We start from the raw sequence: 25,880 nt of genomic DNA, 5'->3' as shown, positions 1-25,880 counted from the left end.
TCTCCACATTCCTTTAAATTTTTTTAAAATATATGCTTGTGTTTTTCTTAGTTCTTATCAGCCTCAGTGTTCAAGGCATCCATCGGTCAGCGGTGAGTGGTCCTTCTGACTCAGTTGTACAAACTCTTTGTTTTAGCAGCGTCTACAGTCCTAACATGTATGTAGCAAGTGTTTATCATCTTAAGCTGATAGTTTTTATGTGCTCTATATGAGCCTCTCTCCTCTCTTACCCCCAAGCCCTGTCTTTTCCTCATGTTCTGGAGTTGAGCCTCTCTGGATCAACCCTAGTCTCCTAGCGTTTGTTTCTCTGTATTATTATGGACCTAAAAATTAAACCTAGTTGTTGAAAGAGCCATGGCACCCAGGAAGCCTGAAAGAGCTGGTGATTGGGTAGGATGCTCTGGGGCTGGAGTTACTAATTACATTGGTTTTCTAGAAGGGTATCAGCAGAGCTAGGCTTTTCAAAATAATGTTTGAGAAGGGGAGAGAGGATTCATATTTTGTCATGTGCATGCCCACTTAAAATGTGCTGCTCTAGTTGTGTTTAATTCTCACTGTTTAATACAATTTGTAGTGTCATCAGTAAGCACAACTATTGCTTCTCATTCTTCTTGTCCTAGATTGTAAGGTTTTTAAAGCCCTGTTCTTGTGAGTGAGAAAAAAAAAAAGAGCAGTTCATCCCTCACTTAGGTTTCCATTTGTTTATTGATGGAATTCAGGTCAAGAATTAAACTAATGAGGCAGCTGGCAGTAGTCTGGTGAAAGTGTTTGGTGTAGTGTGGATTAATAGTTCCTGCCAACATTTTGGAGTCAGGATTCCCTTTGTTCCAAAGCGTTGAGAGCGGTATAGCTCTCTGTGGACACACACACACACACACACACACACACACACACACACACACACGACATCGTTCATGTCTTTAAGCCAGCACATGGGAGGTAGAGGCAGACAGATCTCTATGAGTTCAAAGCCAGTCTACTCTCTGTTGCCAGCCCCAGACCAGCCAGGGCTACATAGGGAGACAGTCTTTTTTTTTTTTTTTTTTAACAAAAAGGATATACAATATAATTTCAGTGAATTTTTAGAATTTATGGATCTGATCCCTAGAACTCTTCCTCAGAAGGCAGGATAGTTACATTTGCAGTGTCCTCCACCCCTCTCCACCCGACACTAAATAGAATAAGGTTTCGAGAAGACAAAAGGCCTTATCCCATACTCACTTGCTTGGATCTGCTCCTTTGAAGTAGGCATTGACAGTTTCTGTGAATGCTGCTGCAACCGGGAGGGTGTCCTGGGCCCCCATAGTTAGAGGACTGGGTCCCCTGGAAGAACCTGGGCGAGATGAAATACTTCCATTTATTCGAGGCTTATGTAAAAGGAACAAATTCATGGAACTAGAGCTCGCTACAGGGTTGAGGGTGTCTCTTACTAAAAACGTGATTACACAGTAGCTGTGTGTTCAACTCAGAGCACAAGTATTTAAGAGGAAATATTTGGCTGGTTTATACACAAACACACTTGACATTGACTAAGTTACTTCACTACGGAGGAAAATCCAAGCAAATGAAGTCGCAGGGATTCATAAACATTCTGCATAAAGCAAGAGGCAGTATTTGCATGACAGTTTGTGCAGCGGGTGGTTAATAGAGGGAAGCGTTAGTTTCCTGTTTCCCGTTAGAGCGGTCAGTCCACCAGTCAAGCACTCAGGTTGGAAACTGCACTCTTTCATTTGGAAAAGACAGTCAAGTGGTGTTACATCACTCACAGCCCTTCTCGACACGATTCCAGTTTGAAAAGCTCAGTTGCCCTCACACTCAGCGAGGTCAAGCTTCTTGCCTAGACCATATGCCACCAAAACGTACCCGTTGACTTGGCACAGACAAAAGAGCACACCACTCACACCCTTGGCGATGATATCAGTCTCTCTGGGGTCACTGACCACCTGCTGTGTGCCAGGTGAGGCAATGCCTGCCTGCCACAGGGTGCTTAACTCCATCTTCCCCTTGCCCTGTGGGATAGGCAGGGAGGGTACATTACACAGAAGAGGAGCTGAAGTTTAAACTGCCTTGTCCGAGATAATACAGTTATTCGAGTGGTAAAAAAGAAATCCAAATCTAGATTCGCTTTCCTGCAAAGCTTGCATTTTTACCATCATATTGCGTGGTTTGTGTAACAGCATGGTCAGGTGCTTTCTATTTGACTGTTAATTGATTTGCTACCCAAGAAGACAGCAAGCAGACACTCATGTCCCCCAAAGTGATATTTGTAACCTTGCCTAAAAACTTATTCCTGTTCGACCAATAAAAGGCTGAGACACCTGGGCAGGGCAAATGGGGTAGGCATGGCTAAGATTCCTGGGTTTTGGGGACAGGAGAGGAGCCTGGGAAGGAGACAGTACAGGAGGAGGAAGAAGGAAAAAGCATGTGGTCATGGGTTATCATGGGAGAAGCACATGAGTTGCATGGATGGAGGAATTGGTCCAGATAAAGAATAAGCAAGTACTTATGGAATTATGGGTAGGAGGTAGCCTGGGATGAGGCTGGGAGGTAAAGATAGTTTGGAGGGTTAATATCTGCCCTGCTCCAGGTGAAATAAGGCTATTCTAAAATCTAGCAGGTGAATGTGTCTTTTATTGATTGTGATAGTGGGTTAGATATACTGCCGCAATAATTCCAGGGCAAATAATAAACATTCTTAGCCCAGTCCCCTTTATTTTCAGCAACAGGTTTGTCTACAAGAAACATTTAATTGCGCTGATTTGCTGCAACACATAGCTTCAAAAGCACCAAGTGTAGTTTGCTGCCTTTGATACTAGTTTCTAGGCATGTTACCGAACATGGACAGTATTCTACATTCAGTGTTCACTGCTTTACCTTAATGCCAGACAAAGATGCTTATTCCTCTTCTATTTTGGCTATGCTACATGCATTGGTGTAAACCCACCCTTTGTCTATCTTCCTCCTCCATACAACCTTTCCTGCTCATTCTAGTTCATGACAAACCTCCCCCACTTTTTCTATCTTCCTTCGGCTCTTAGTATTTGGTAGTATCTTGGCATTTGGCTCTTGGTACTTGGTAGCAGGTCATCAACTTAACAAAGATTTGTTAGCGTCATGTATCAGGCTCTACTGTAGATGCTGAGGATGCTGAAGATGAGTTAAACAAGGCCTTTGTTCCCGGCATCATCGCTGTTACTCACTCGGGTCTCTACATAGTTGTGCATGTAGAGACCCAAGATTGACATCACATGATGATGTTGTCATCATCGTCGCTCACTGTGCAGTTACTGCCTTTCTCACACTCAGCAGCAGCAGCATCCCCATCCCCATCATCACTCACACCAGCAGACCCCTCCCACCGATATTTCCTTCCCATGGACTCTGTGCCTTAGGTAAGTCATAAGCATGATGACCATTTAGCAAACCACCCAGATATTACAGGCGTGGCTCCCAGCCTGCAGCGCTGCCAGGAGACGGTGAAACCCCTAGGATATGAAGGGCACATGGAAGGAATTTAAGTCCCTGGCAGTATGCTCTTGAAGGAGATATTGAGATTTTTAACCCTTTCTTGTATACGTCTTTGCTCTTTGGCTACCATGAGGTGAACATGCCTCCTCCAATCCATATTTCTGATCTGATATAGTGTGCCATCATAGGCCTAGAGCATGGGGCCACTGAACTGTCACCCCAAGTAAACCTTTCTTCCTTTTAAGTTGAATATTTTTAATTTTCATTTCATGTGAGTCATTGCTTTGCCTGCATGCATGTCTGTGTGAGGGTGTCAGATTTCCTGGAACTGGAGTTACACACAGCCGTGAGCTGCTTTATGGCTGCTACGAATTAAATCTGGGTCCTTGGAAGAGCGGTCAGTGCCATCTCTCCACCCCCTAAGTTGAATATATTAAACATTTTGCCATAGTAACAGTGAGTCAATTAAGACAGGACTAGAGCTCAAAGAGTTTCCAGAGCTTGCTTAGTCTTGTCTAGCTGATACACAAGGATATTTAAGATTGGTACTGAAGTATGTGTGAATTCAGACTTTAGGTTCTGAGGACTATATTATTGTGTTTCCTTAGTGGGTAATTACAGGGGCATTTGGGGCAAGAAAACAATTGCAGTCAGTTGGAGTGTGCATGCCTTGGACCTCAGGGTTGCAGACTTCCTCAAATAGACCCAAGATGAGAGCAACCTTTCCTTAAGAACAGGTGCAATCACCCTTTGCTAGATCTCAGAAAGGTGATGTTTACACATTTCTAAATACTAAAATAAGAACAAACAGAAGAAATGATTTTATAATAGTGTCGCTCAATTAATTTGCTTCCTTATTACTTCTGGTATTTATAGAGTGGTGAATAGATCCCGGAAGACAATGGCTTCCTTAGCTGATGGTAACACGTAGGCCAGAGTGGACAGAGGCTAGGCTGCTGGGCTGTTACCGTTATAGCGAGATCATGGTTTCCATGTGACTGGAACTTGGGAGTTTGGTAAGGCAGTAAAAGAAATCTGTAACCAAATAGAATAACTCAACAAATGCTTTAAAACTTTGGTGCAAGAAGAAACAAAATAACAAAATAAAACTGCATGGATGGTTAGGAATTAAGTGACAAAGAGTTTTATACAAATATTTTGGGAAATTTATCTTTATACATGAAAACAGACACTAAAAATAGTTCTCCTTTGAGACTCTACATGAGAACCTCTGGATACGTCTCAGAGCAAAGTGCACATATATGCAACATTTGTACAATCTGAAGTAGGAGTATTGACTCCTTGAGGTCTTTGAGGTCCCTGGAACTGAGATTAGAACACTCCCCTAGAAAATGAGAGACCCATGAGGTATGTGATATGGGGAGCTTGAGGGGTGTGTTCTACATTTAGGTCATGTCAGCTATAGCGTAGTGCATAATTTAACGAGGGAGACAAATATGTGTAGGAGAAAACTTATTTCAAATGTGGTGTGTGTGTGTGTCTGTGTGTCTGTGTGTGTCTGTGTGTGTGTGTATACTTGCCTTGTTTGTGCATGTATGGACCCGAGATGGACATCACATGTCTTCCTCAGTCATTTTTCTGCCTCATTTTCTGAGACAGGGATCCCTCACTGAAGTTTCCACTCAGTTATCCGGGCACCAAGCACCTGGGCCCTACCTGCTTCCCAACTGGTATTAAAGTTACAGAGGCATACAGAGTCATGCCTGGTGGTGAGACTTAGGAGGATAATGGTCTTTTAAAGTGAACTGACAATTACATGTGTCATACTGTGTGTGAGCATGGATCCCTGGCTAATGTCTGCTGAGAAAGAACTCTGTTGTGTGTGGTCTGGGGCTCTATCCACAGACTGGGCTTTTATTACCAGAATTATGGGGGGGGAGGGGGAGTGGTGGAGGTGGTAGCAGTGTGGATACTAGAACAGACATTCAGCAATGACCCTGGGTAGTGGCTGGGAGAATGGGAGTTGGTATCAAGCCTGGGATTGCTTTTTTTTTTTTTTTTTTTTCCTGATTCTTGTCTAAATTATTTTTGGCAGAAACAACACAATCAAAACCATTTTGCAGGCCTGTTGTGAGGGATTAAAGACAATTATAGCATTTAGAGTAGTGCTTCTCCCATGACAGCATCGATTATTAGCCATTTTTTATGATGAGTGTTGCAGATTAAGACAGCATGTAAGTTATCTGATAGTAGATAGGTTTACTGACGTGCTCAAGATGTTTTTAAAAAGTTGAGCTGAAACTGATGGGAAGCAAAAATAAATATGAAATTCCTACATATTAACATTGAAAAATTGCCAAACCGTCTGGGCACGGTGCAGAATATCTGTGATGTCAGCATCCAGGAGGCTGAAGCAGGAGGATGGCAAGTTGTGGGCAGCCTGGGCTACAGACTGAGTCTGTCTGAAAGCTCAAAACAAACAAAACAAAAAACATTGAAACAAATGAGTCAAACAATCGTGGTTCTTGGAAAAAAGAAAAAACAAGACAAAACTAGCTCAGTGTATGAGTGTGTGGAAGAAATAAAACAATTGGGTGGTTTAGTTGGTTGACTTCCTGTTTTGGGGTCCTGAAGGTCTCAGGTATTCTGGGCTGTACTGATGCATATTGTTACCAAGACGGCTTCACTGCCTTTGTTTAGCATGTGCTTTGTGCTATAGCTCAGCAGAAGGCACCAGGAGGTGGACCAAAGTCTGGAATGTGATGATGTCACGAAGGCTTTAACTCATCTCTCTGTCACCTGACTCCTCATACTGCCTCCTAGAACCTTCTGCTCTTTCTGTGTCCACTTCTTGGACACTGTAATCATCCCTATGGCTCTGAGCAATAAAGCCACAAAAGCAAAAATGTATAAAAGATAAATATTTAAAAAGAACCCTTTGATCTTAGAAGATGTACAATTTATAATAATTCCTTCATCGGCTTGTACTTTGCAATTAATAGAGCATTTTGTGTTTTACTTTTTTTTTTTTTTACATTTTTTTTTGTCACCACAATCTGGTCTATATATCATTTTCAACAGCTTTTTTCCTTTTCCAAATGTTAGGATATTTCTGGGTAGTAACCTAAATTTATCTGTATATTATTAAATCTTTCCCCTTGCATCATTTCCTGAAGATAAGATAATTTATTTCTATAGATTTGTATGACCAAACTAGGTGTAGATCATTTTTAATTGTGAAGAGCGTCCGTGTGTATCATGTGGAGGTTGTGCTCATTGTGGCTGGCCGTAAGTGAATGCTTTTGTGTTTGTCCCTCCACAAACATCCCTTTCTAAGAGAACGGATGCACTGAAAACAGTGTCCCTTCCCTGGAGGGATGAGTGCCTGACATCCACACAGAGACTCTGCTGTGTATAGTGGTGGAGACACACACATATAGACATAAGACAAACCAATGAAAAGCTAAATACTAATGCATGCAATGGGAGCATAAGCAATGGTCCCTTGCAAGTGCTTTGTTGATCCTACAGTGAACTGCCAAGTAAGGGGATGTGACCCCGAGACTAACAAAAGAAGCCTGGGCTCCACAGTCATGTCCACCCCAGTATGAAATCTTGGTTCCCACTAGGGACAAGGTGATTTCTCTGTGACTCTGTTTCCTCATCTTCAAAGTAGCATCAATAAAAATAGTATAGTGACAATTGACACTACCCAGGAGAGGCAGTGATTCTCAGGTCCTTAATTGGTATACTCTTGAAGAGCACTGAGGGTTTGCTGTCATGGCTTTTGTCATGGTGAATACTGGTAAGATTTTTAGAACTATAGTTCAGTCTTTGAGTTAGAATAGACGTTTAGGTAGAAAATAAAGAGGGGCTTGGGGATTTTGGTACAGTGGGAATTTGCAGATTCCTTTCATCCCTCAACTGGTTTTCTTGACTGTTTCTGTGCACACATGTTTAACTAAGCAGGTCCTTAGTGTATTGGTTTAAGTGGCTCGATGTAGTATTTGTATCACAACAGTCTATAAAAGTTGTTTGCAAGCATGTTTGTTTTATTAAAATGAACAGAGAAATAATTTGAATTATCCAGAACCTTTCACTCAAGTGTGACTTTCTGAAATCATTAGGCATTGTACAAGGGACTGAAAGATACAGAGGAAGGCAGGAGGCATGACCTGTCCTTCATGGAACTTAGAATAGAGGGGGATGTAATATTAACTGCAATTTACAAAGGAGAAATTCATGAAATTCGAGGTGTGTTTCATACTACAGTGTACTGCTGTTAGCTCACGAAAGATTCAAGGTAGGTGCGGTATTTGTTATTTTAGTTCTTATGTCTGCCCTTCAATAACTTCCAACTCCAGACGCCAATATAAATCCATGCTGTTTATATGCTTTGAAGGGGTAAACTGTGTTAGTATAGTTACTGATTGAGATGGGGTGAAATTTAACCCAGGTGGTCTCGAGGTAGCTGATGTGGAGGAAGAATTTGGATTAGCCATCCCCCAAGATTCCACCTCTGGAGTGTCTGGGATTACAGGTCGGTGTGGAACAGCCCCACTACCCCATTGCAGGCAGTATAGGGGATCAAAATCAGAGCCTCTGGTATGTTAGGCAGGCCCTCTGCTCAGACTACATTGCCAGCTAATGATCTACTCTCAACTGAGACAAGGCATTTGCAGGGGCGAGCACCATTATTTTACAGGGGATAAAATGGGTTCTAAATCATTCAGTGACGTCAGGATTGACATCCAGCCAGGAAAAAGGGTGGAGCTGGGAGGCAGAGCTGCTTGATGTCTTGTCCTTCTTCCATTGTGCCGTGAGCGCTTAATTCAGACTAGGAAAGCATCTGCTGTGGCATCTGCTGACACCTCTGTGGCACCCTAAAGGGCCAGTTAGTAGTAATTCCTGGGTACCAGAGCAAAGGACAACTAGTCATTCCAGGCGTGCAGGCTGGAGGCAAATGACCCTTGTACCTAACTAGGGAGAAAGCAGGGAATGGCCCAACATACGGAAGAAACAAAGCCTCAGTGCATAACAGGAGGAGACAAGGACCCAAGATTCAAGGCTGCTGATTGCACAATGTTGCATAAAGGCAGAAACCTAAAAACATTAATAAGGCACGGGTGCACATACATTGGATACTATGAAACCACTAAAGTGATTACATATATTGCTGGAGAGACAGCAAGGGAGTGATATCAGAACTTGCTTGTTATTTTATGGTTTCTCCAGAGTGGAAGAGAGACACTGAGAGAATGACAGGGAGCGACAATGACGACTGAGATTGCAGAGCGCTGGGCTCTTTGAATAACATGCAGTGGGCAGTGCTACTCTGGGCTAAGTCAGAGAGGTGAGGGACAAGTAGCCATTGATTCAGATTCTGAAGATGGAATAAGCCTGGGAAGGGAGCAAACCATACCTCAGGGCCTGTCTTTAATTAAATGCTAATGCAAACTGTCATAAAATGGGATAGTTCTTTCTTTCCTTTTTTTTCTTCCTTCTTTTTTCTTTCCTTTCTTTCTTTTTTAGATCAAGTGCCAAAATAAAGTTAAAAATCAGTACTTTTTATTGAGCTCTTTAATGCCATGTCTCACCTCCATTCGGAAGTGGATTAAGACAAGCACAGTGGGCAAGGAAAACCATACCCAGGCCTTCATGGGAGGAGCCACATCCGTGTTCTGATTTTGAGTTACATTTCTCCTACAAACGGTGGTAGGTTTTTCCTAGTTACTTTGTTTACTTTTAAAGTTGTTGTCCCCCCACTCTTTCTTAAATAAGATGCGATTCTTGGTATGGTTTCTGTAATGAAGTATTATCATTTATAAGGATTAGATTTATATGTGAGCATACATGGACGTGGTCCATAAATGTAACGAGTTTAAAAGCTACTGTGAGGTTTACAGAGGTATTGTAAAGTCAATGTGGATTAAAGTCTATGTAATGTTTTCCTCGGCATCAAGAACCTAGCTCTGGAAACATTTAACAAGATGTATCTTGTAATGACATCAAAAGAAAAGCGGCACCCGTCCACAGAGCTCTTGGCATCATCATTTGTGTATTGCCAAATTAAGCCATTGATGCAAAAAAGCATGCAAAGTCAAGATGATAAACACTTTTAACCAAACCCAAACTCTGTGTTAATAGTTAACTGTTGATGCCAGTCACGATTCAAATATCTGACGCTTACATATCATTTCTGATGGGTGTGTGGAAGGCAGTGGCTTGGCTATTGTCTGTCACCATTGGTTAGCAAACAAATACTTGTCTATATTTAAGCTTATTTTGCATTTCAAAATCTGTTAAACCACTGTACTATTAGGTGTCTCTGTAGCATCAAATAAATGCAGCACTGGGCTGTTGTGTGTGTGTGTGTGCGCACACGTGTGTGTATGCAAGTGTACACATATGTACAGAAAGGTGGTTAAGATTTTTAACAAAATATTAAAATGATATCTTATCCCAAGTCTCTACATCTCTTTATATCACTAGTATACCCTTCCCCCTCATTTATGTCACTGCTCCTTTCTAAGGTGGCTCGCTCATAAAGGAGGTTCTCTCCCTCTCTTTTTCTTTTATCCTTTTGTAGTGCTAGGCCTCATACATGCTAGACATGTAGTCAGCTGCTGAGGCATAACCCCATCCTTTAAAATACTATTTCGTTATGAAAATATGCAACCTGAAATTGTGGCCAGGTTGCTAAAAGACTTGCAGCAAAAATAAAAGCTGCAGAGATTATTGGCCAGCCATTGTCTGATGCAGCCCCAGGACCACTGAACAGCAAAGCTGTTTTCTCTGCTTTTTCACCCTCCATTTTCCTTCAGGGAGGTTTGAAATTACCTGTCAAATCCGCTAAGTGCCACGATTTACAAAGGAACAAGACAACAACAGTTTTCTCGCATGTCTCCCAGGTGCTTTGGCACAGGAGTGCACCACCAGCTGGACTATTAGTCTCAAGTTGCTTCAAGGATCGGCTCTAGTGGAGGCGGTGCGGAGAGGGGTCACACTCTGTGTCCAGTCATAAGTGACAAAAAGAAAATGACAACAACAACAAAAAACACTTGTTCATAGAAGGGAAAGACAGGTAGCAACTCAGAGCTGACCGTATTGTGGGATGGTTTGTGTAGAAGCCTGAAATGCTAGAAAATTCTCGAGGGCGAGCAAAATTGACACAGAGACAGCCAAGTCACAAGCCAGGGATGCGTGGAGTTGGGCAATGGTAGGAAAAGCTAGTGTGTACTGAGTGCTTTGCATTCCCAGCGAACCCACGGCTGGGCTTTCATCCTGACAACAGTGTCACAAGAAAGGTGCCATTATTATTCAGTTTCCGGAGCAAGAATCCAAGGCTTAGGTTACAACACACTGTGCTGAGGATGTAGCTCCAAACCCGAAGGTTTGTTACAGAGCCTAAACGGTATGACAGTATATGTACACAACACACACACGCACACACACACACACACACACACACACACATCTTTCAGATATAAAATCTATTCCACTTCTTTCTTACATATGTAATTGATATATGCATGCATAAATATGTATTACCAAGTACATTGATATAAATTAATGGGGTTTTCCTTTCTAATATCTCAGATAAAACCTACTTACAGTTACAGTAACATATACCTATGGCATATGACTACATAGCAGCATGTTGCTAACACAGCTGAATTAATAAAATTCAGAGAAGACTACCTGGATTTAAGTCATTATTTCCTTCACTGCCCTCTTAGGTTAGTAGGGAAAACAAGCTAGGATACTGATGGACACCTGCAAAGCATCCTGTCTCCTTAATAATAATATTCTTTACATGTTAATGTCACTGCTCATTTGATGTCTGGTTTCTATGCACAGTGAAGGCGGGGACATGCTCTTCGTACTGACTGCTGTGTCCCAGAAGCCTTCACAGTGCCCACGCACAGAGCACATTCTCAGGAGATAATCACGGTCTGAGGCAGTAATGTTGATAATGAGTGCAGAGCACCAAAGCCGAATTCTACCAATGTGATCATTGTCTTCCCTACCTGTTACAGTTAGCGAAGACGAAAAACATCAGTCCATACACTCCCGTTAGAATTAATTTTGAGAGCGCACAGAAAGAATCCTGACCCCTTTCAGAGATTTGCTTGTGAGCAAGCCGCCAGGCATCTGCATGTTGAACCTACCTTAAGGAGGTATGCTAGTCCAACCCTGTAATACCAGCTGTCCTAATGGGACAGCCAGTTCCTTCAACATGACTTATATGTCTCTAAGATTATGAACTTGTTTTTTTCCCCCCCAAGAGCTCCTGCTACATGGAAAACAAAGTGAAGTATATAAAGAAATATATAATTCAAGGCTGAGTTATTTTTAAAGTTTCTGTGAATCATTTCATTTTTATTTGATAGACGCATTGCTCTAGTCTCACGTGCAGCTTAGAGTGTTCACGTGTGAGAGTCAGGAGGGAGAAAAAGCAGAGATAAAGTAAGACTATATAACTGAGAAGGATACACACTCAAGAGAGTGCTGAAGGTGTCGTTGGGCAGCAGGTCGGAAGAGAAGAAAGCAGCCCATCACTCCCATGTTAACCTGTACTTGCAGTAACAGCCATGAAGAAGCTGATGTTTTTCTTCTGCAGTTTCCTTTCTGGTGGTCAGGTTGTTACACTGAGCATGCCACTGGGTTCAGACATTGCCACAGGCATGGAGAAACAACAGAGAAAACACAGCAAGACGTCTAGGCCATTACTAGTTTCTACAAAAGCATAACTGTTGAACGGCCCATTCAAAATTAATCAATGTTTTTTGTTTGTTTGTTTGTTAAAGAGAAACACAATGGAGCAACTTCCATTGCGGCTGCTCTAAACTTCCTGTCTATAGATCCAGAGCCTTTCACTCTCAGCAGACTGCTCCTGGTTTTTACAGTCCATTTCCTCTTGGAATTCTCCTCAGTGCGTGCTGCACAGGAACCCCAATCCATCTTTGTGAACGTATCACCGTTTGTTCCTTTCTTCCTCCTGATTAACAGGAGACTTCTCCCAGGATCTCTCAACCACACACTAACCAGGCAGGGTCCTGCTTAGCTTCTGAAAACAAATGACACTTGGCAGGGCCAGGGGTGTGGCTGTCGTCAATGGCTCCTTCTCGTGTGGACTCAGCCTTCTCTCTTTTCTCCCACGCTAGAAGATATGGAATGTTGCTACTGCATTGGTGGTTTTCAAATCATGACAGAAGTATTAAGTCAGTTGATTCCCAGTTTCCTGGACCTAACTTCTCCCCGATTCTAAGTCTAAATGTCAAAGATGCTTATACCACCCCTCCTCTCAAAAGAGCCTTAAAATTCACCTTGCACAAGGATTGTACCCTTGCTGAGTACAAGCCAGGTGTTTTTCATTTCAACTCTACTCAGGACATGCTTTCAAACTAGAGCACTGAGCTTTCAGAATCCCGGTTCTTTAATGTCAGCTGGAGCAAGCCCCCTTTCCTCCAAGATGTCCCAGATTCTTCCCAATTAAGCCCTTGTGCTTTTCTAAAGTTTTGCAACTCTCCCATGCTTTTGCTAACACCTGCCTTCCGAGAAGTGCTACATTCCTGGTGCTTGTACCTTTCTAGAAGGCAGAGGCCATTTTTGTTTGATCTTCATAATTCCAACACAGGGATTTACAGCCAAGAAGAGTCAGGGAAGAGCTGTACCCACTGAGGGAAGAAACAAGTGACTGAATCTCCTTTAGCTTTTCTGGTCTGTTAATCACGCCTTAGGGAAGTGTCCAACTCATGCTTCAGGTTTCAAGTTGTCTCCAGGAAGCAGCCCTTTTCCTAGGGCTTATGGCTTTGTGCTCTTCCTGTTCTACAACTGACTTCTGTACCCGGGCAAGCGTGAAGAGCATTCGGGGTCCGTCTCCTCTCTGAGGGATGAAAGTTTCTATCTTCGGTAAAGCAGACGGTCTCTTGCTTTTGGTGTATTTTCAATCTGCTGGGTCATGCTCAGTTTCCTTTGAGCATGACACATCTCAGGGACCTGCACTTGGGACCATCATGGTCCTAAAAGGGAGAAAATACACCACGGGGCTGAATCTGATGGAGACACAAGAAGATCCTGGCTTAGCCACCAACAAAGAGCTAACAGATCATTAGAGAGAAGGAAAATACCAGAACCTAGAAAGCACAGGGTTTGGGATCCAGGACCTTTTCGGTGGTCACGCCTCTTATTTTTTGTTGCTTAGTTTGAATGCAGCTTCAAAGTCTGAGTAATTTAAAAACAAAACAAACCCTTTCGGGTGATATCATACTTTAATAAGCAAATGTCAGTTGATCTTGTTTGCTTTTCTTAATTATCCTGCTAGCCGACTATCAGCCTTTCCACTTTGAAGTTTATAGAAGCAAGACCAAGTGACATTCAACTCTAGAGATGAGGAGGTCTTGCGGGGCCCAACAGAGGCTTACTTAACAATAATTCCCTATGAATGGATTTACTCACTGACTCTGTGCTATCTCCCCAAATTCCTGCACCTCTGCTCACAGAGCTGTAATATTGCAGGGTTAGCTCAGAAGTGAACTGTGGTACGGGGTTATCCAAGAAATCTTGTAGCACCATTACTGGCAAAGATAGCGGGACCCTAGGTGTGCTAAAATAATAACAATACAATATAATAATAAAACAGTAATAGTGATGATGTTAATAATAAAATAATTCACTATTTCACTCTTCAGGCATGCCCTGCCAGGCAATACACTTGGTAGAGAATCTAGCAATCATTAAGCTTTTTCACAGCTATTTAATCAGAGAGATTCTGACTGACACTAGTTCTGGACATTCATATCCTCCCTAAGTCCCCCCACCCCTGCCATTTGGCCTAGACATCTTGTTCAACAAGATGAATAGGGTACACTCTGCCTGCAGCGTGTCTGTGCTACGCTACACACGAGGGAGGTGGGGAGAGGTCTTCAAAAAGTAAGAACACACCAACATCCACTTGTTCATGCTGAGAGATATTCAGAGCCAGGCAACTAGCTTATTATGAAGGGAAAATGGGACAGCCTAAATCTTTTGCAGATCTCACTTGCACTTTAATCTTTCAAGCAGATTTAGTATGGTAAAACAAAGCCTCATTATTAATTTTAAAAGGATTGTACGATTCACATGCACAGCGCAGTCAACACATAAAGTCCCAGAAGGGCAAGGACTATGCTTTTCTTTTGAACACAGACTGACTTGAATTGCTGCCTTTTATGTTCCTGCATTGTGTCACCATCCTGACAACTCAACACCCTGAGTTTTGCAGAGTACTCTCGTTAATTCTAATGTGTCACTGATGGAAAAGGAGCTGAGGGGAGTAGGGACCATCAGGGGACCCCCTCCCACCTGAAGAACACTAAGAATTTAGCAAAGCAAGCGCTTGCCTAGTGGTTGTGAGCTGTGGGTTCAATCCATAGAAACACAAGAACAAGACAATCACACACACACACACACACACACACACACACACACACACACAAAGGGGTGGTGGCGAGTGTTTTCTGCATTATGACTTACCAGTGATCAATTACGGGCATTAAAAAGCCTCTTTCTGTTGGTCGGACATTTAGAATGCTGTTTCACAGAAACAACACAAGATCAGAGGAAAAGAATGACTCTTATTGCAGAGATAACCAAGGTCCTCCAAGAGACATATTTTCACTCTCTGGGGTCTAATCAGGATATAGGAAAGCGCTTGATTGACACACGGGGCTGGTGGGCGGAGTCAGAGCCCAGAGGGTCGGGAGGAAGTTTCAGTGAGACACAGCCAGGCTGTGTTTTGGGAATGAAAGAGCTGGACGGTTGGAATGAGGGAAACCCTGCTCTGCCGTTGAGACTGCGTGTCCCGAGGGCTGAGGGAGTGGGGCAGGATGTCTCTCTAAATGCAGCTGGAATTTAAATCCCTACTCTGCCTGGCCATAAGGGTCTGGAAAGCCGTTCCCAAAACCTCATTTTCTTCGGCGGTGACTTGTGTAGGTGACAGGAGAACACTTCTGATTCACACACAGCAAGTGCTTGGCTGTTCCTGTGTTTGCTATTTATTTCCTCACTTCTCCCAATATGCTCCAGCCTCCCCCATGTTTTATTTTTCACACAGAATTCATTACCATCTCCATACTAGATAGGCTACTTATTTCTCTCCTTATTTTTAGCCTGTATGCCAGAATGTAAGCTCTGTAGCAACCAGGACTTTTTTTTTTCTTTCCTACTATGGAGTGGAGTGGTCAACAAGGTGCCTGTGTGCGTTCAGTGCTCAATAGATGCTGTGGAGAATATTATTGCCTAATATAACTCCCAGTATTCAAAATGCAGGAAAAATTTTGATTATGAGGTGGCTAAACTGAACCGTGAGAGCAAGCGCTGTGTTCTGCAGTGCTGATGCTAAGCAGAGAGGAGGGACCAAGTTGGGGCTGAAGGAACTTGAGAGGCCCTGGAGACAATGCGTTGGATAGGTCATCGCCACACGGGTGATGCGTGGAGAGGAAGATGAGTAGAAGGAAGTTCCTGGTACTTCAAGCCTACAGATAAATGCAGAGGGAGTTCCCCAGGTCGGTAGTCAACAGCAATAACGGGGGAAGCCAGATAGATGATCAAACGGCTGCTGTGTACATCCAGAAGGCTTTGACAAGCAAAGAGGGCTGTGAGAATTTAAGCCTGACTCTCAGCCCCATGGTATACGACCCACAGCAAAGTGGAGGATGCTCTGTGAGAGCTGCTTCGAAGAAATGTTGGTCCCTGGGGAGAGCTGGGATTCAGTTAGGGGAGGGAGTGTGAGTTCAGCAGCGAGGCTGACCATGTAGTCAATGGGTGCTAAGGAGGCCGTGCCCTCAGGAGGAAGGGCAGCGGGCAGCGTCACAGAGCATAGTGTGACACAGGTCACTGAGGAGGTCTGAGATGCAAGAAAACTCACGGTAGCAAGGCTTTTCCTTGTTGTTTGATTTCTGCCACCAGATGCAAGGTGATTTTTATAGTTAAAAAAAGTCATCCAAGGAGAGAGGCAATGCATTTTTTTTTTTTTGGAAACATCTTGACATTAAAAGGCACTTTCAGAATTGTAATATCCATCGGGCAGTGATTTGTCAGGGAAATATAATTACCTTCTACCTGAGGATACTTGATGGCTGCAGCAGCCAGACATAGTGTGTGTGTGTGTATATGTGTGTGTGTGTGTGTGTGTGTGTGTGTATGTGTGCGTGTGTGTATGTGTGTGCATGTAGGTGTTCATGTAGGCATGTGCCCACATGTGTGTGGAATGACAAAGGCCATAGGTATATTCCTGAGTTTCTTTGCACCTTACTTTTGAGGTGGGGTCTCTTGTTGAACCTGGGACTCTCCAGTGATTCCTGGGGTCCTCCTGTTTCCACCTCTGCAGTGTGAACTGTGGTGCCTAGGTCCTTGGTCCTCATACTTGTATGGTAAGTCTTCACTAACTGAGCCCTATTCCCAGACCCAGGGTTTCCTTAATGGTTGATTTAAAAAGTCAGTAGCATTTAAATCATTTCCTTAATATGCCCAATGTAAAACATTAAGTTTTCTTGTGAAATATTTACAAGGAGTATCTTTAGAGGCATTGGGATATGTTTAGAGGCATGGTAATTCAGTAGCTTGGTCTAAGGCTTTGTACCTTGTTTGTTAACAAGTGTGAAGAAGCCCATCATTTCAAGCTAAACTCACTGGTTAATGTTCACTGGTTTCTTCACCGACCGCTCAATGACGTAGAGTCCTAATCACGCTTAAGAACAAACAATGAACAATGAAGTATTAAACACTACAAAAAATTTTTTTTTTCAGAAGTCAGTAAATAAATGAAAAGCTACTTAGAACAAGTGAAGATTTTGACAGGAGGACCTTCACGCTCCTCATCCTCTGGATGAAGCATTGAGCGAAGTGCAATTCGTAAAAAGAAATGTGAATAAACGTGAGTGTCCTAGGACAGCTGTGTTAAGACGCCATTCAATAGAATGTGTTGAACGGTATTTTGGAGTACAAGCATTAAGGCGGGGTCACATTCTTAAGGGGTTACACAAGGCAGCGACTTGTACGTCATTTTATCACGACGACAGACAGTAATTTTTGTGGTCTTTTCAGGTTTCCCTAGGCGAAAATACCCAGAAACGGACCCAGGCACATGACTGCCTTAGTTAATTTCCTGGCTTAAAAAGGTGAATGTGGACTTTGCTGCTGGCTGAAGTGAATGAGTTAGAGCTTTGGCAGGCACAGGTGCTTGCGAGCTGTGTGGGCTTTCGCTTCCAGCCCATCCCGAAGCGGCTGCTTCCGTCTTACGCCTTACTGACATAGCTGTCAGTAGAACGATTCCCAGGTATTTTTTGTTTGGTTGGGTTTGGACAGGTTCTCCCCGGCTAGATGCAAGTGGCCTCAAATGCTCCAGGCAACGTGTGCTGGGGTCCCCAGAGAGCACCAGCCCAGCAGTCTCCCCTGGATCCTTTCATTTCAGCTGATTCAAAGAGAAAATGTAGGCGGTCCCAAGGTGTGGGAAAAAGGTATCTGCTCGGGAAATCACTCAGCCCTTATTCTTGGCTCATGCTGGAAAATGACTTCAGAAAGGTTTGAGATCTGACCATGTTTCCTGCGGCCGTGCAAGCTGCTCTGCACTAAAGGGTTCCCAGCTTGTAAGGAAAATTCTCTTGTTAGGCAAAATTTGCTTTTTGGAGCCTACATTTCATACTGTTCATGTAAGCCATTCTAATTTTTAAAACTGCATTAAAACACACATTCAAGTTCCCACTGTCATAAAGCACAAAGACAAGTTCAATATTGACATTCCATTCTAGGGAGAAGAAAAATTATAGACATATATCGTTGTAATTTTTTTAACTATCTTTTGACCATGGCATGAATTTCACTCACTGTGAAGATGAGTTAGAAGTCAAACACAGAACAGGAGAGTGCTAACCCTTGATGGAGGGTGTAACAAATGGTCAGACATCCAATTTAGAATTTTGATCTTATTTTCATGCGTTCTCTTAACCTTCTAGAATGGCAAGTTCAGCAGTCAGCTGCCCGCTTTACTGCAGTCATTGCAGTTGTAGTTTTGGGAGATGCAGACCAAACCTTCTGCTAACACTCCTTGTCTCTTCTGTTTCTCTGATCCCCCATGGAAGACACACATGCACACATACATGCTTGCGCGCGCGCACACACACACACACGTACAGTTTAAAGGACTAGATTCTGTATCTGGAATGTCAGTTTTCTAAACGAGGCTAAATGTAATACCGATTCTAAACATGCTCAAGTTTGCCACACACACTTGCAAAAGGATTAGGCAAGGGCCTGGTTGACAGAGTCAAGTTCCTTAGCCAAAGAAGGTTCCGTTTTGTTCTGCTTTTAATTGGCCATCATTACTGAAGTAACCGTTCACTGCAAATCCGCTTTAATTTTGTTCAGTATGAAAAACTGAAGAACACATACAAACCAAATTCATGAAATGCTTTCTTTAGTACTCATACTTTCCAAGTAGCCATAGCATTTTTTTTTTCTTTTTAAATTGGAGAAAGCAAGATCAGAAATTTTGGGGGAAACTTGGAGATTTTTAAAGGAGAATAAAAACAACAAAAGGAGACTGTAAGTTAGAATCTGGTATGCTTACCTTCAAAAGTCAAATAAAACTTTCCTCTGTCAAACCAAACGAGGGAAGGCTGTTCATTCTCTGTTTGGCCAGGAGTTGAAGCGGGATGGGGAAGGTTAAGGAAAGGGAGAGAGAAGGACACGATGTGAGTTACAGAGCAGGTAATTAATCTCACTACAGGGAAGGGAGGAGGCACTGCATGCCATTAGCTTGCAGGAAAAAGGGAAGGCTGACAGTCTAGAGGTTTTTTCAGTTTTTGTTTGTTTGTTTGTTTGTTTTTTAATTGAGCAAACAAGGCAAAACAAAGCTATGGAGACTGAAGGGATGGACACGCATGTAGGTAGCTTGAGGCTAGGCACTTGTATGCATGGAGCAGATGTCTTCCTGGCCATGCACGGCTATCAGCATATTTTAACTGCATTAATTTGGGCAAACTTTCGTTCAGCAAATTGCCGCATCCTTTTCATCTTCAACGCCATCCCTTTGCTTGTCGGCACATTGATAAACTTGGGGCTCCTGTTCATAGGCAGCCATTTGCTTAGCCATTTCAATGGCACCAGCATTGCCCATCGATTTAAAGTTCACAGATGGTGTCAGAGATCTCCCATCTCTCTACGGGAACCGCCTTAGGCATTCAGCCATGACACACCCTTTACTTCTGTACCAAAGAGAAGGGAGACTTCCAATGGTGCCGACCTACGTGTTAGATTAGAAGGCAGTCAACCGATTCTGCGGGCTCAAACCACTTCTTCCTCTGAAAATCCACACAGCAGTGGCCTCTCACCTGGTTTGAGCCTTTCCCCCTGAGGAACTGTCATGCAACCTGCTGCTTTATAATATGTCCACTTAAGACGGGTTCAGTGGCACGAGTCTGCGATGGACAGGACATGTACAGGGTACATATCTGAGAGGCACTGGGTCTCATGAGGTGAAGAGCATGTCCATGAAGCTTCTAGCATTCAGATGGAAAATGGCTTGGATTTGGAAAAAAAAAAAAAATCTAAGGATCTAGAGATCACTCGGCTAGCACCATACCTGCAGGCATGTCACAGCGCCTTTCAAACGAGGGCAGTTTGTCATAAAAAACATCATCTTCTGACACTACAAACCAAAGAAACATAAACGAATGGAAAACAAAAACACAAATACAAATTCCAAATGAAACCAAGAAGCACAGTTTACCGATCAAGGCAGGGATGAGTTTCATGGCAAAAGGAAACAACTTAAGACATTGGGATTAAGATGAAGATGGAAAGTGATGAGCTTATTTGACATGACTCTACAAGGAGAAATTGAATTAAAAAAAGAAAAGTCAGGGTTTAGCATCTGCCAATGTGGTGGAAGTCAGTTTCAGGGAAGGAGTTATTCCCCACCTTCTCAGGGACTATTATTAAGAATTGATTTCTGAAAAAAAAAAAGCTTTCCTTCAATGCAGGGGCCAGCCATATGTCCATCAACACGACCCCCTCCCCAGCCAACCCCTCATAGCCCTGACAACTCAACCAGATCACCTGGCACATTCATTTCTCCAGAAAGAAAGGAGTTAGCTTCTAACCTGACCACTACAAAGCAGCGCTACAAATCCAGGGGTCCCCTTTATGAGCTGGGTCATTTCAATTTGCTTGTACCTGCCTTTGATAGTTAAAGATCATTTATTTTTAACAGTGGCATTATACTGATACTTTGAACATGGTTCCAACTGTGGCTAAACATCTTTGGAAACTGGTCATGCCTTTATGAGCTGAGACACTGAATCTCAATTGTTTTGGCTCTTTACCTAGTCTCTCTTCTCACCAAACTACAAACACAGGGAATGTGTATATATTTTTACTCTATGATATTAAAAACAATGCCACAGGTTTTAAAGGTGTTATTACAACCTTCATAGATGATCATATAAAACTAGCCATGGAGAAACCTATCCTCATTGCAGAGAAGTTTAAGACAAATTAGGATCCAGCAAATACTTCATAAACAGTGTTGCTTCTGGAAGTCATTCTACGAACCTGTTGTCTAGACAGGCTCTAAGATTAAAAACAATGTGAGTATGTGAGTGTGAGCATGAGTGCGTATATGTGTGTTTGTGAGTGTGTGTCTCTGTGTGCCTCTGTGTATAAGTGTGTGTGTTTTTCTATGTGTATGTGAATGTGAGTATGCATATGAATGTATAAATGTGTGTGTTAGTGTGTGTAGGTGGGGTGGGGTGGGCAAGTGCGTGCGCGCACTGGATTCTCTGGAGCCGATACTGGAGTTGTGTATCATCTGATGAACTAAGTTAGTTCAGAACTAATCTTGGCTTCTTCTGTTCTTCTAGAACAGAAAGCACTTTTTAAATAAATTAACTAGTTAAAATTAAGATATTTTATATGAATGGGTGTTTTGTTTGCATGTATGTCTGGGTACACATATATGCCAGTGCCCTCAGAGGCCAGAAGAGGGCATTAGATTCTTTGGACCTAGAGTTTTAACCACTGAGCCATTTCTCCATGGTAAGGTTCCAGGATGTTAACTGTAACTATTTAACTGTACTCACAGCTTGCCTGGTGGTAGAATGATTCAGGAAAATTCCTGTTCCATCAAATGGGCATGCAGACACGGATGCTTCATAAGATAAAACACCTTCCGTTTCGATGCAGACTAACTTGGCATGAATATTATTCCCCTCCCCCCCAGGAAGTTTATAAAATTTAGAATTGCTACCCCATTGGAGGACATATTTTATGTTGCATTACTTAGAATAAGCCACTTTTACTCAAGTTATGGACCAAAGGAAACATCAAAGTCCATCTGACACTTATTTTGTTATCCATAGATGGTTACTTTTCATTTGTTACAGATTCCTGCCACATTAAAGATGCAAATCAAAATGCGTCATTGCCAGGAAAAGATTATAAGTATCAGGGAAGCAAAATTGCCTGTCTCGTCACCATTTTACAGTGGCATCCTAAGAAACAGTTTACAGACATCTAAACAGACAAACAAAGAAACATGAAACGTCTCACTGAAATAAGAAGCATGTCATAAAGTGGGTATTTGCAAGGAGAGATAAGGCTGCCTTATCTCTTCTGCTAGCTCTCATCTGATTCTTATAACTTAAGACACTTTCCCTGTTCCGTTAACATCAACAGAATTTATCCCTCCCCTAGATCCCGTAGTGCAGATCCTATGGGCATTTCCTAGCACATAGGATGTCACCTTTTCACACTCTCAGCTGTCTAGAATTGGGGTGCATCACACAGTCAGTATGGTATGAAAAGTTCTACCCTGGTATATTTGCTATCTGAATTTTTTTTTTCTGTCATACAAAACAATAATGGTATTTTAAAAATTGAGGAGTTCTTAAATTAAAAATTATGCAGTTATGCAGAAACTCTTCATTATTTTAGGATAAATGTCTCATGCTGTATTGGGTTCAGTACTCTGTAATCACAACTCTTGCAAAAACTGTCACACTTAAAGTTCTTTATGGACATTTTCTTTTATGAATTATTGTGTGAAGGGTTCAGATTTGCTGACATTTTATTTCTGGAGACAGGGTCTTACTCCGTAGCCCAGGAGTTTATGATTCGGCCTCATGAGGTGTACTACCAAATGTGGCACAGACTTGCTCCAAAAATTTTAGTTCATGTATGACTTTGAGATCGGCTCATCAGTGCCCATGTAATTGCTCCAAGAACAACACAAAGGGCACAGGAAATTGCAGGAAAGGGTTGTGGAGGTAGGAGGGGGCTGCCCATCCATCCACCCATCTAGGGAACTTGCTGTGAATTTTCATCCTCCCCCAATCTGCTGTTGACAGTGAACTGTCGTTAGGCAGCAGAGTTCCTTCAGAGAGAAATGGCTGTCAGGTGACCCAAAGCAGAAAGGGATAAAGACCAGGTGGGTGAGGACTTCAGTGGGCAGATGAAACCAAATCAAAACAACAGAACCTAAGGAGCAGATGAGGGCATTGTGACCAGCGTTCTACTTGTCTCCATTTTTCAATCCCTTTGTGGTTCATCTGGAAAGAACACACACTAGGTTTGATGAGGACCAATGTTGCTGGCTGTAACTGGGGATTTCTGCAGCAGGGAGTATAGAAAAACACTGTCCAAAAGCATGTGCACAGTTCAGCTTCCCCATGTGTTCAGTTCTCTCTATGATTTACTGTGAGCCGAAAGCATATGCTGGCTGGCCCATCTGAGGTAGAGTGTGGTCACTTTCCGAGTCACAGCTCGTCTTAAGTTCTTCTTTGCCCAACAAAGCAAATCAAATGGAGTGGATGGGATGAATGAACTTGAAAAAACCCTAACATTAGGATATGATTTGGAGAAATGTCTGCTGAAATCAAGGAGATCAAAGAAATGGGGGAGGGTTCGTTTTTACTAACAAAAACGAAGAATCAGAGAGAAATGAGCTAATATGACTAATACACTGAAAATCAGGAAGTCCCAAATTGTCCCAATTGATACAGAAAAGAGACATAGTTATGTAAATAATCTTAAAAATTGATCTGTTAAGAAATTACATGAGCTGGGATACGTATGGCTGTCTTAAAAAAGAAAAAGAAAAAGTCACATGAAATTGGGAGAGTGGCTATATTTCAATTTATTAATTTAACCTAAATTTGAAGGTTTATGTGTGTGTGTGGTGGTGGTGGTGTGATGGGTGAGGATGATCTGGCTCAAGTATAGAATATGAAATTCCCTTTGTGGTTCTCAGAGGCACACCTTCACTTGTTTTACTGGAATAAATGGGCAGTTGTTCCCTAGAAGAGCTTCTGGCTTTATCTAGCTACTTCTCAAATGGGTGATTCCATGATGTGCTCTTCCACAAGCAGCGGCAGGAATTTCCTGAGCGGAGGGGATGCTTCTCCCAAGCAGTGCAGGATGGGGTGAGCTGGTTTATAGCCACCAAGAACTAGAGAGCAACTCAGAGAACGTGGGGAGTAAAGTGGGGTGGGGAAGCCCCAGGTCAGAGAGCATGCAGTAAAGGAGAGAGGCACGGGAGAAGATGGGAGGTGGTGATGGCGGGGAGCCACCCTCAGAGCGGCCATTCTCAACCCTTCACTTTCCTCACAGTGTACACAGGCATTGGAGCTTTTTTCGAAAATGGTAGTTTCCTTCCCCTCCCCGCCCCCACCCAGGGAAAAACTGACCACCTATCACTGCAGAGCAATGTTTAAAAATTTTTTCTTAAGTATCCCAATGCCAATGCCTATATTTATCAACCCAGGAAAATCAAAAAGTGATGAAGAATTGAAAAGTTTCAAGAAAGAGAACTTTCCAAGATTTTTTTTTTAAAATTACTTCTGATCTAAACATTTTCTCTCAAAGGAGAGAATACTTCTGGTTACAAGAAATATCCAAGTATGAGCAGCTCCCTTGGTGACTTCTTTTGTGAGTCAGTCTGCACGGGACAACTTAAAAGAACTCCTACCAAACACATGCATTCTCGCACTCTAGACTGTTAACTTGGATGGCTAAAAGCGCTGGCTTCCTTAGCTGAGAAAGTGCTTTCGAGAGAAGAACCAGGTGATAGCAGCAAACACACAGCAGAACAGTTACAGTTAGAGACAGGGCCTTGGGGAGCTCAGACCGTAAAGGGTAGCTGGTCAACAACCGCAAACACAGGAAAAAGAGAGAGAGAGAGAGAGAGATCATTTTACCAACTGTGGGAGTGGTGGCTGCGCTCAGGGAATTGGTTGACGATATTGAAGAAGTGCTTTCAGCCCGGGCTAAGGGTGCTATCGGAGGAGGGCTGGAGGAGTGTATGGGTGGGCTAAAAGGTCTGGACTGCAGGGAGAAGAAAAGAGATGAAAGTTAGACACAGACATAATACTTTGGTTCAGTATTTTAAAACTTTTATTGTAATTTTATTCATTTTGAGTTCGCGTGTGTCCATGGGTACCCCAGGACCTAAATTGGTGCGCTCTTACATAAAGAGGTTTCAAGACAGAATCTGGGGATTATGATGCCATTCAATCTGTGACTGTTGTACAGAGGTAAATGGCATTTACTTCTGCCACAAGCGTCTTCACTGGGCCATTGAGAAGATTATTCCCACACCTCAATCTTAGAATACAATTCAAAGAAGCGTTGATAGCACACTTACAGGCGTACACTCTACATCAAGGAATCTCTGCTGTCCATTTATCTAGCTTCTAGGCTTAGAAGCCAGATTTTCTTTTTTTCTTTTCGCTAGAGTTTTGCAGTTATTAAGACAAATATTGTGAAAGAATACCCCGCCTCTCTGAAGATTGACACAACTGAAGGTCACTATCAGCATTTGCCTCCAGCTGCTGCCGCAGAACCGACAGCCCAAGACTCGATCCTACCGTCTTAGAGCTTGGCTTGAAAGCTGGGAGCAAGCTGAGGAGGCTGTGACTTCTTTTCAGCTAGCCCATGATGGTCACTTTGTACAAATACTGTAGTGCTTAGCCCTGAAGTTGAGATGTCCCGTGTTAGAGGACTCGGGGATGTCATTCTGAGCAAGCTAGAGCAGAAAGGAACCTACCACGTCTCCAACTCCAGGCTTTCCTGGAGGTAGCTTAGGCCGGGATGGAGGCCGGGGAGGAGGTGGAGGCGGAGTGGAGCTGCTGCAAGGAACTAAGGGGGTGGCTGGCCGAGCAGGGGACGATGCACCTGGAAAACAGGCTGGTGTTAGAAACGGCAGCAAACACAGGCGGCCAGAAAGCGTCAGCGCAGAGCAGTGCCTGGCGCAGAGGCGGGGTTTCCTGTTCCTCCGCAGGTACTATACTAGACTTTCCGCACAACACGCTTCTTTTTCTTTTCTTTTTCAATAAAGAAAAAGTTACTCGGTTGAACTATGGTTGATGGCAGAAGCTGAAGCTCATTACCTTGTTGTCATGTGACATCCAATG

At 42.9% G+C, this 25,880-nt stretch overlaps 1 protein-coding gene across 32 annotated transcripts in view; it reads right to left on the bottom strand.

Moving 5' to 3' along the window:
* The window catches only part of Sgip1 (SH3GL interacting endocytic adaptor 1), a 192,021-nt gene that overhangs the window by 18,374 nt on the left and 147,767 nt on the right, over positions 1–25,880 (bottom strand). For 12 of the 32 annotated variants that reach the window (XM_060365986.1, XM_060365987.1, XM_060365988.1 and 9 more), the window contains 5 exons: positions 25,514–25,641; positions 24,666–24,792; positions 20,054–20,119; positions 19,040–19,099; positions 1,222–1,333 (listed from right to left, as the gene is read on the bottom strand). In XM_060365986.1, the coding sequence (XP_060221969.1) occupies positions 1,222–1,333; positions 19,040–19,099; positions 20,054–20,119; positions 24,666–24,792; positions 25,514–25,641 (493 nt within the window). The remainder of the gene's footprint in view (positions 1–1,221; positions 1,334–19,039; positions 19,100–20,053; positions 20,120–24,665; positions 24,793–25,513; positions 25,642–25,880) is intronic. The other 20 variants (XM_060365992.1, XM_060366011.1, XM_060366012.1 and 17 more) reach the window with 3 other exon arrangements.

This window comes from Meriones unguiculatus, chromosome 12, assembly GCF_030254825.1.
Source record: "Meriones unguiculatus strain TT.TT164.6M chromosome 12, Bangor_MerUng_6.1, whole genome shotgun sequence".
NCBI classification, from domain to species: domain Eukaryota; kingdom Metazoa; phylum Chordata; class Mammalia; order Rodentia; family Muridae; genus Meriones; species Meriones unguiculatus.
Note: the sequence above shows the minus strand (reverse complement) of the source record. Positions and strands in the feature narration are given on the sequence as shown.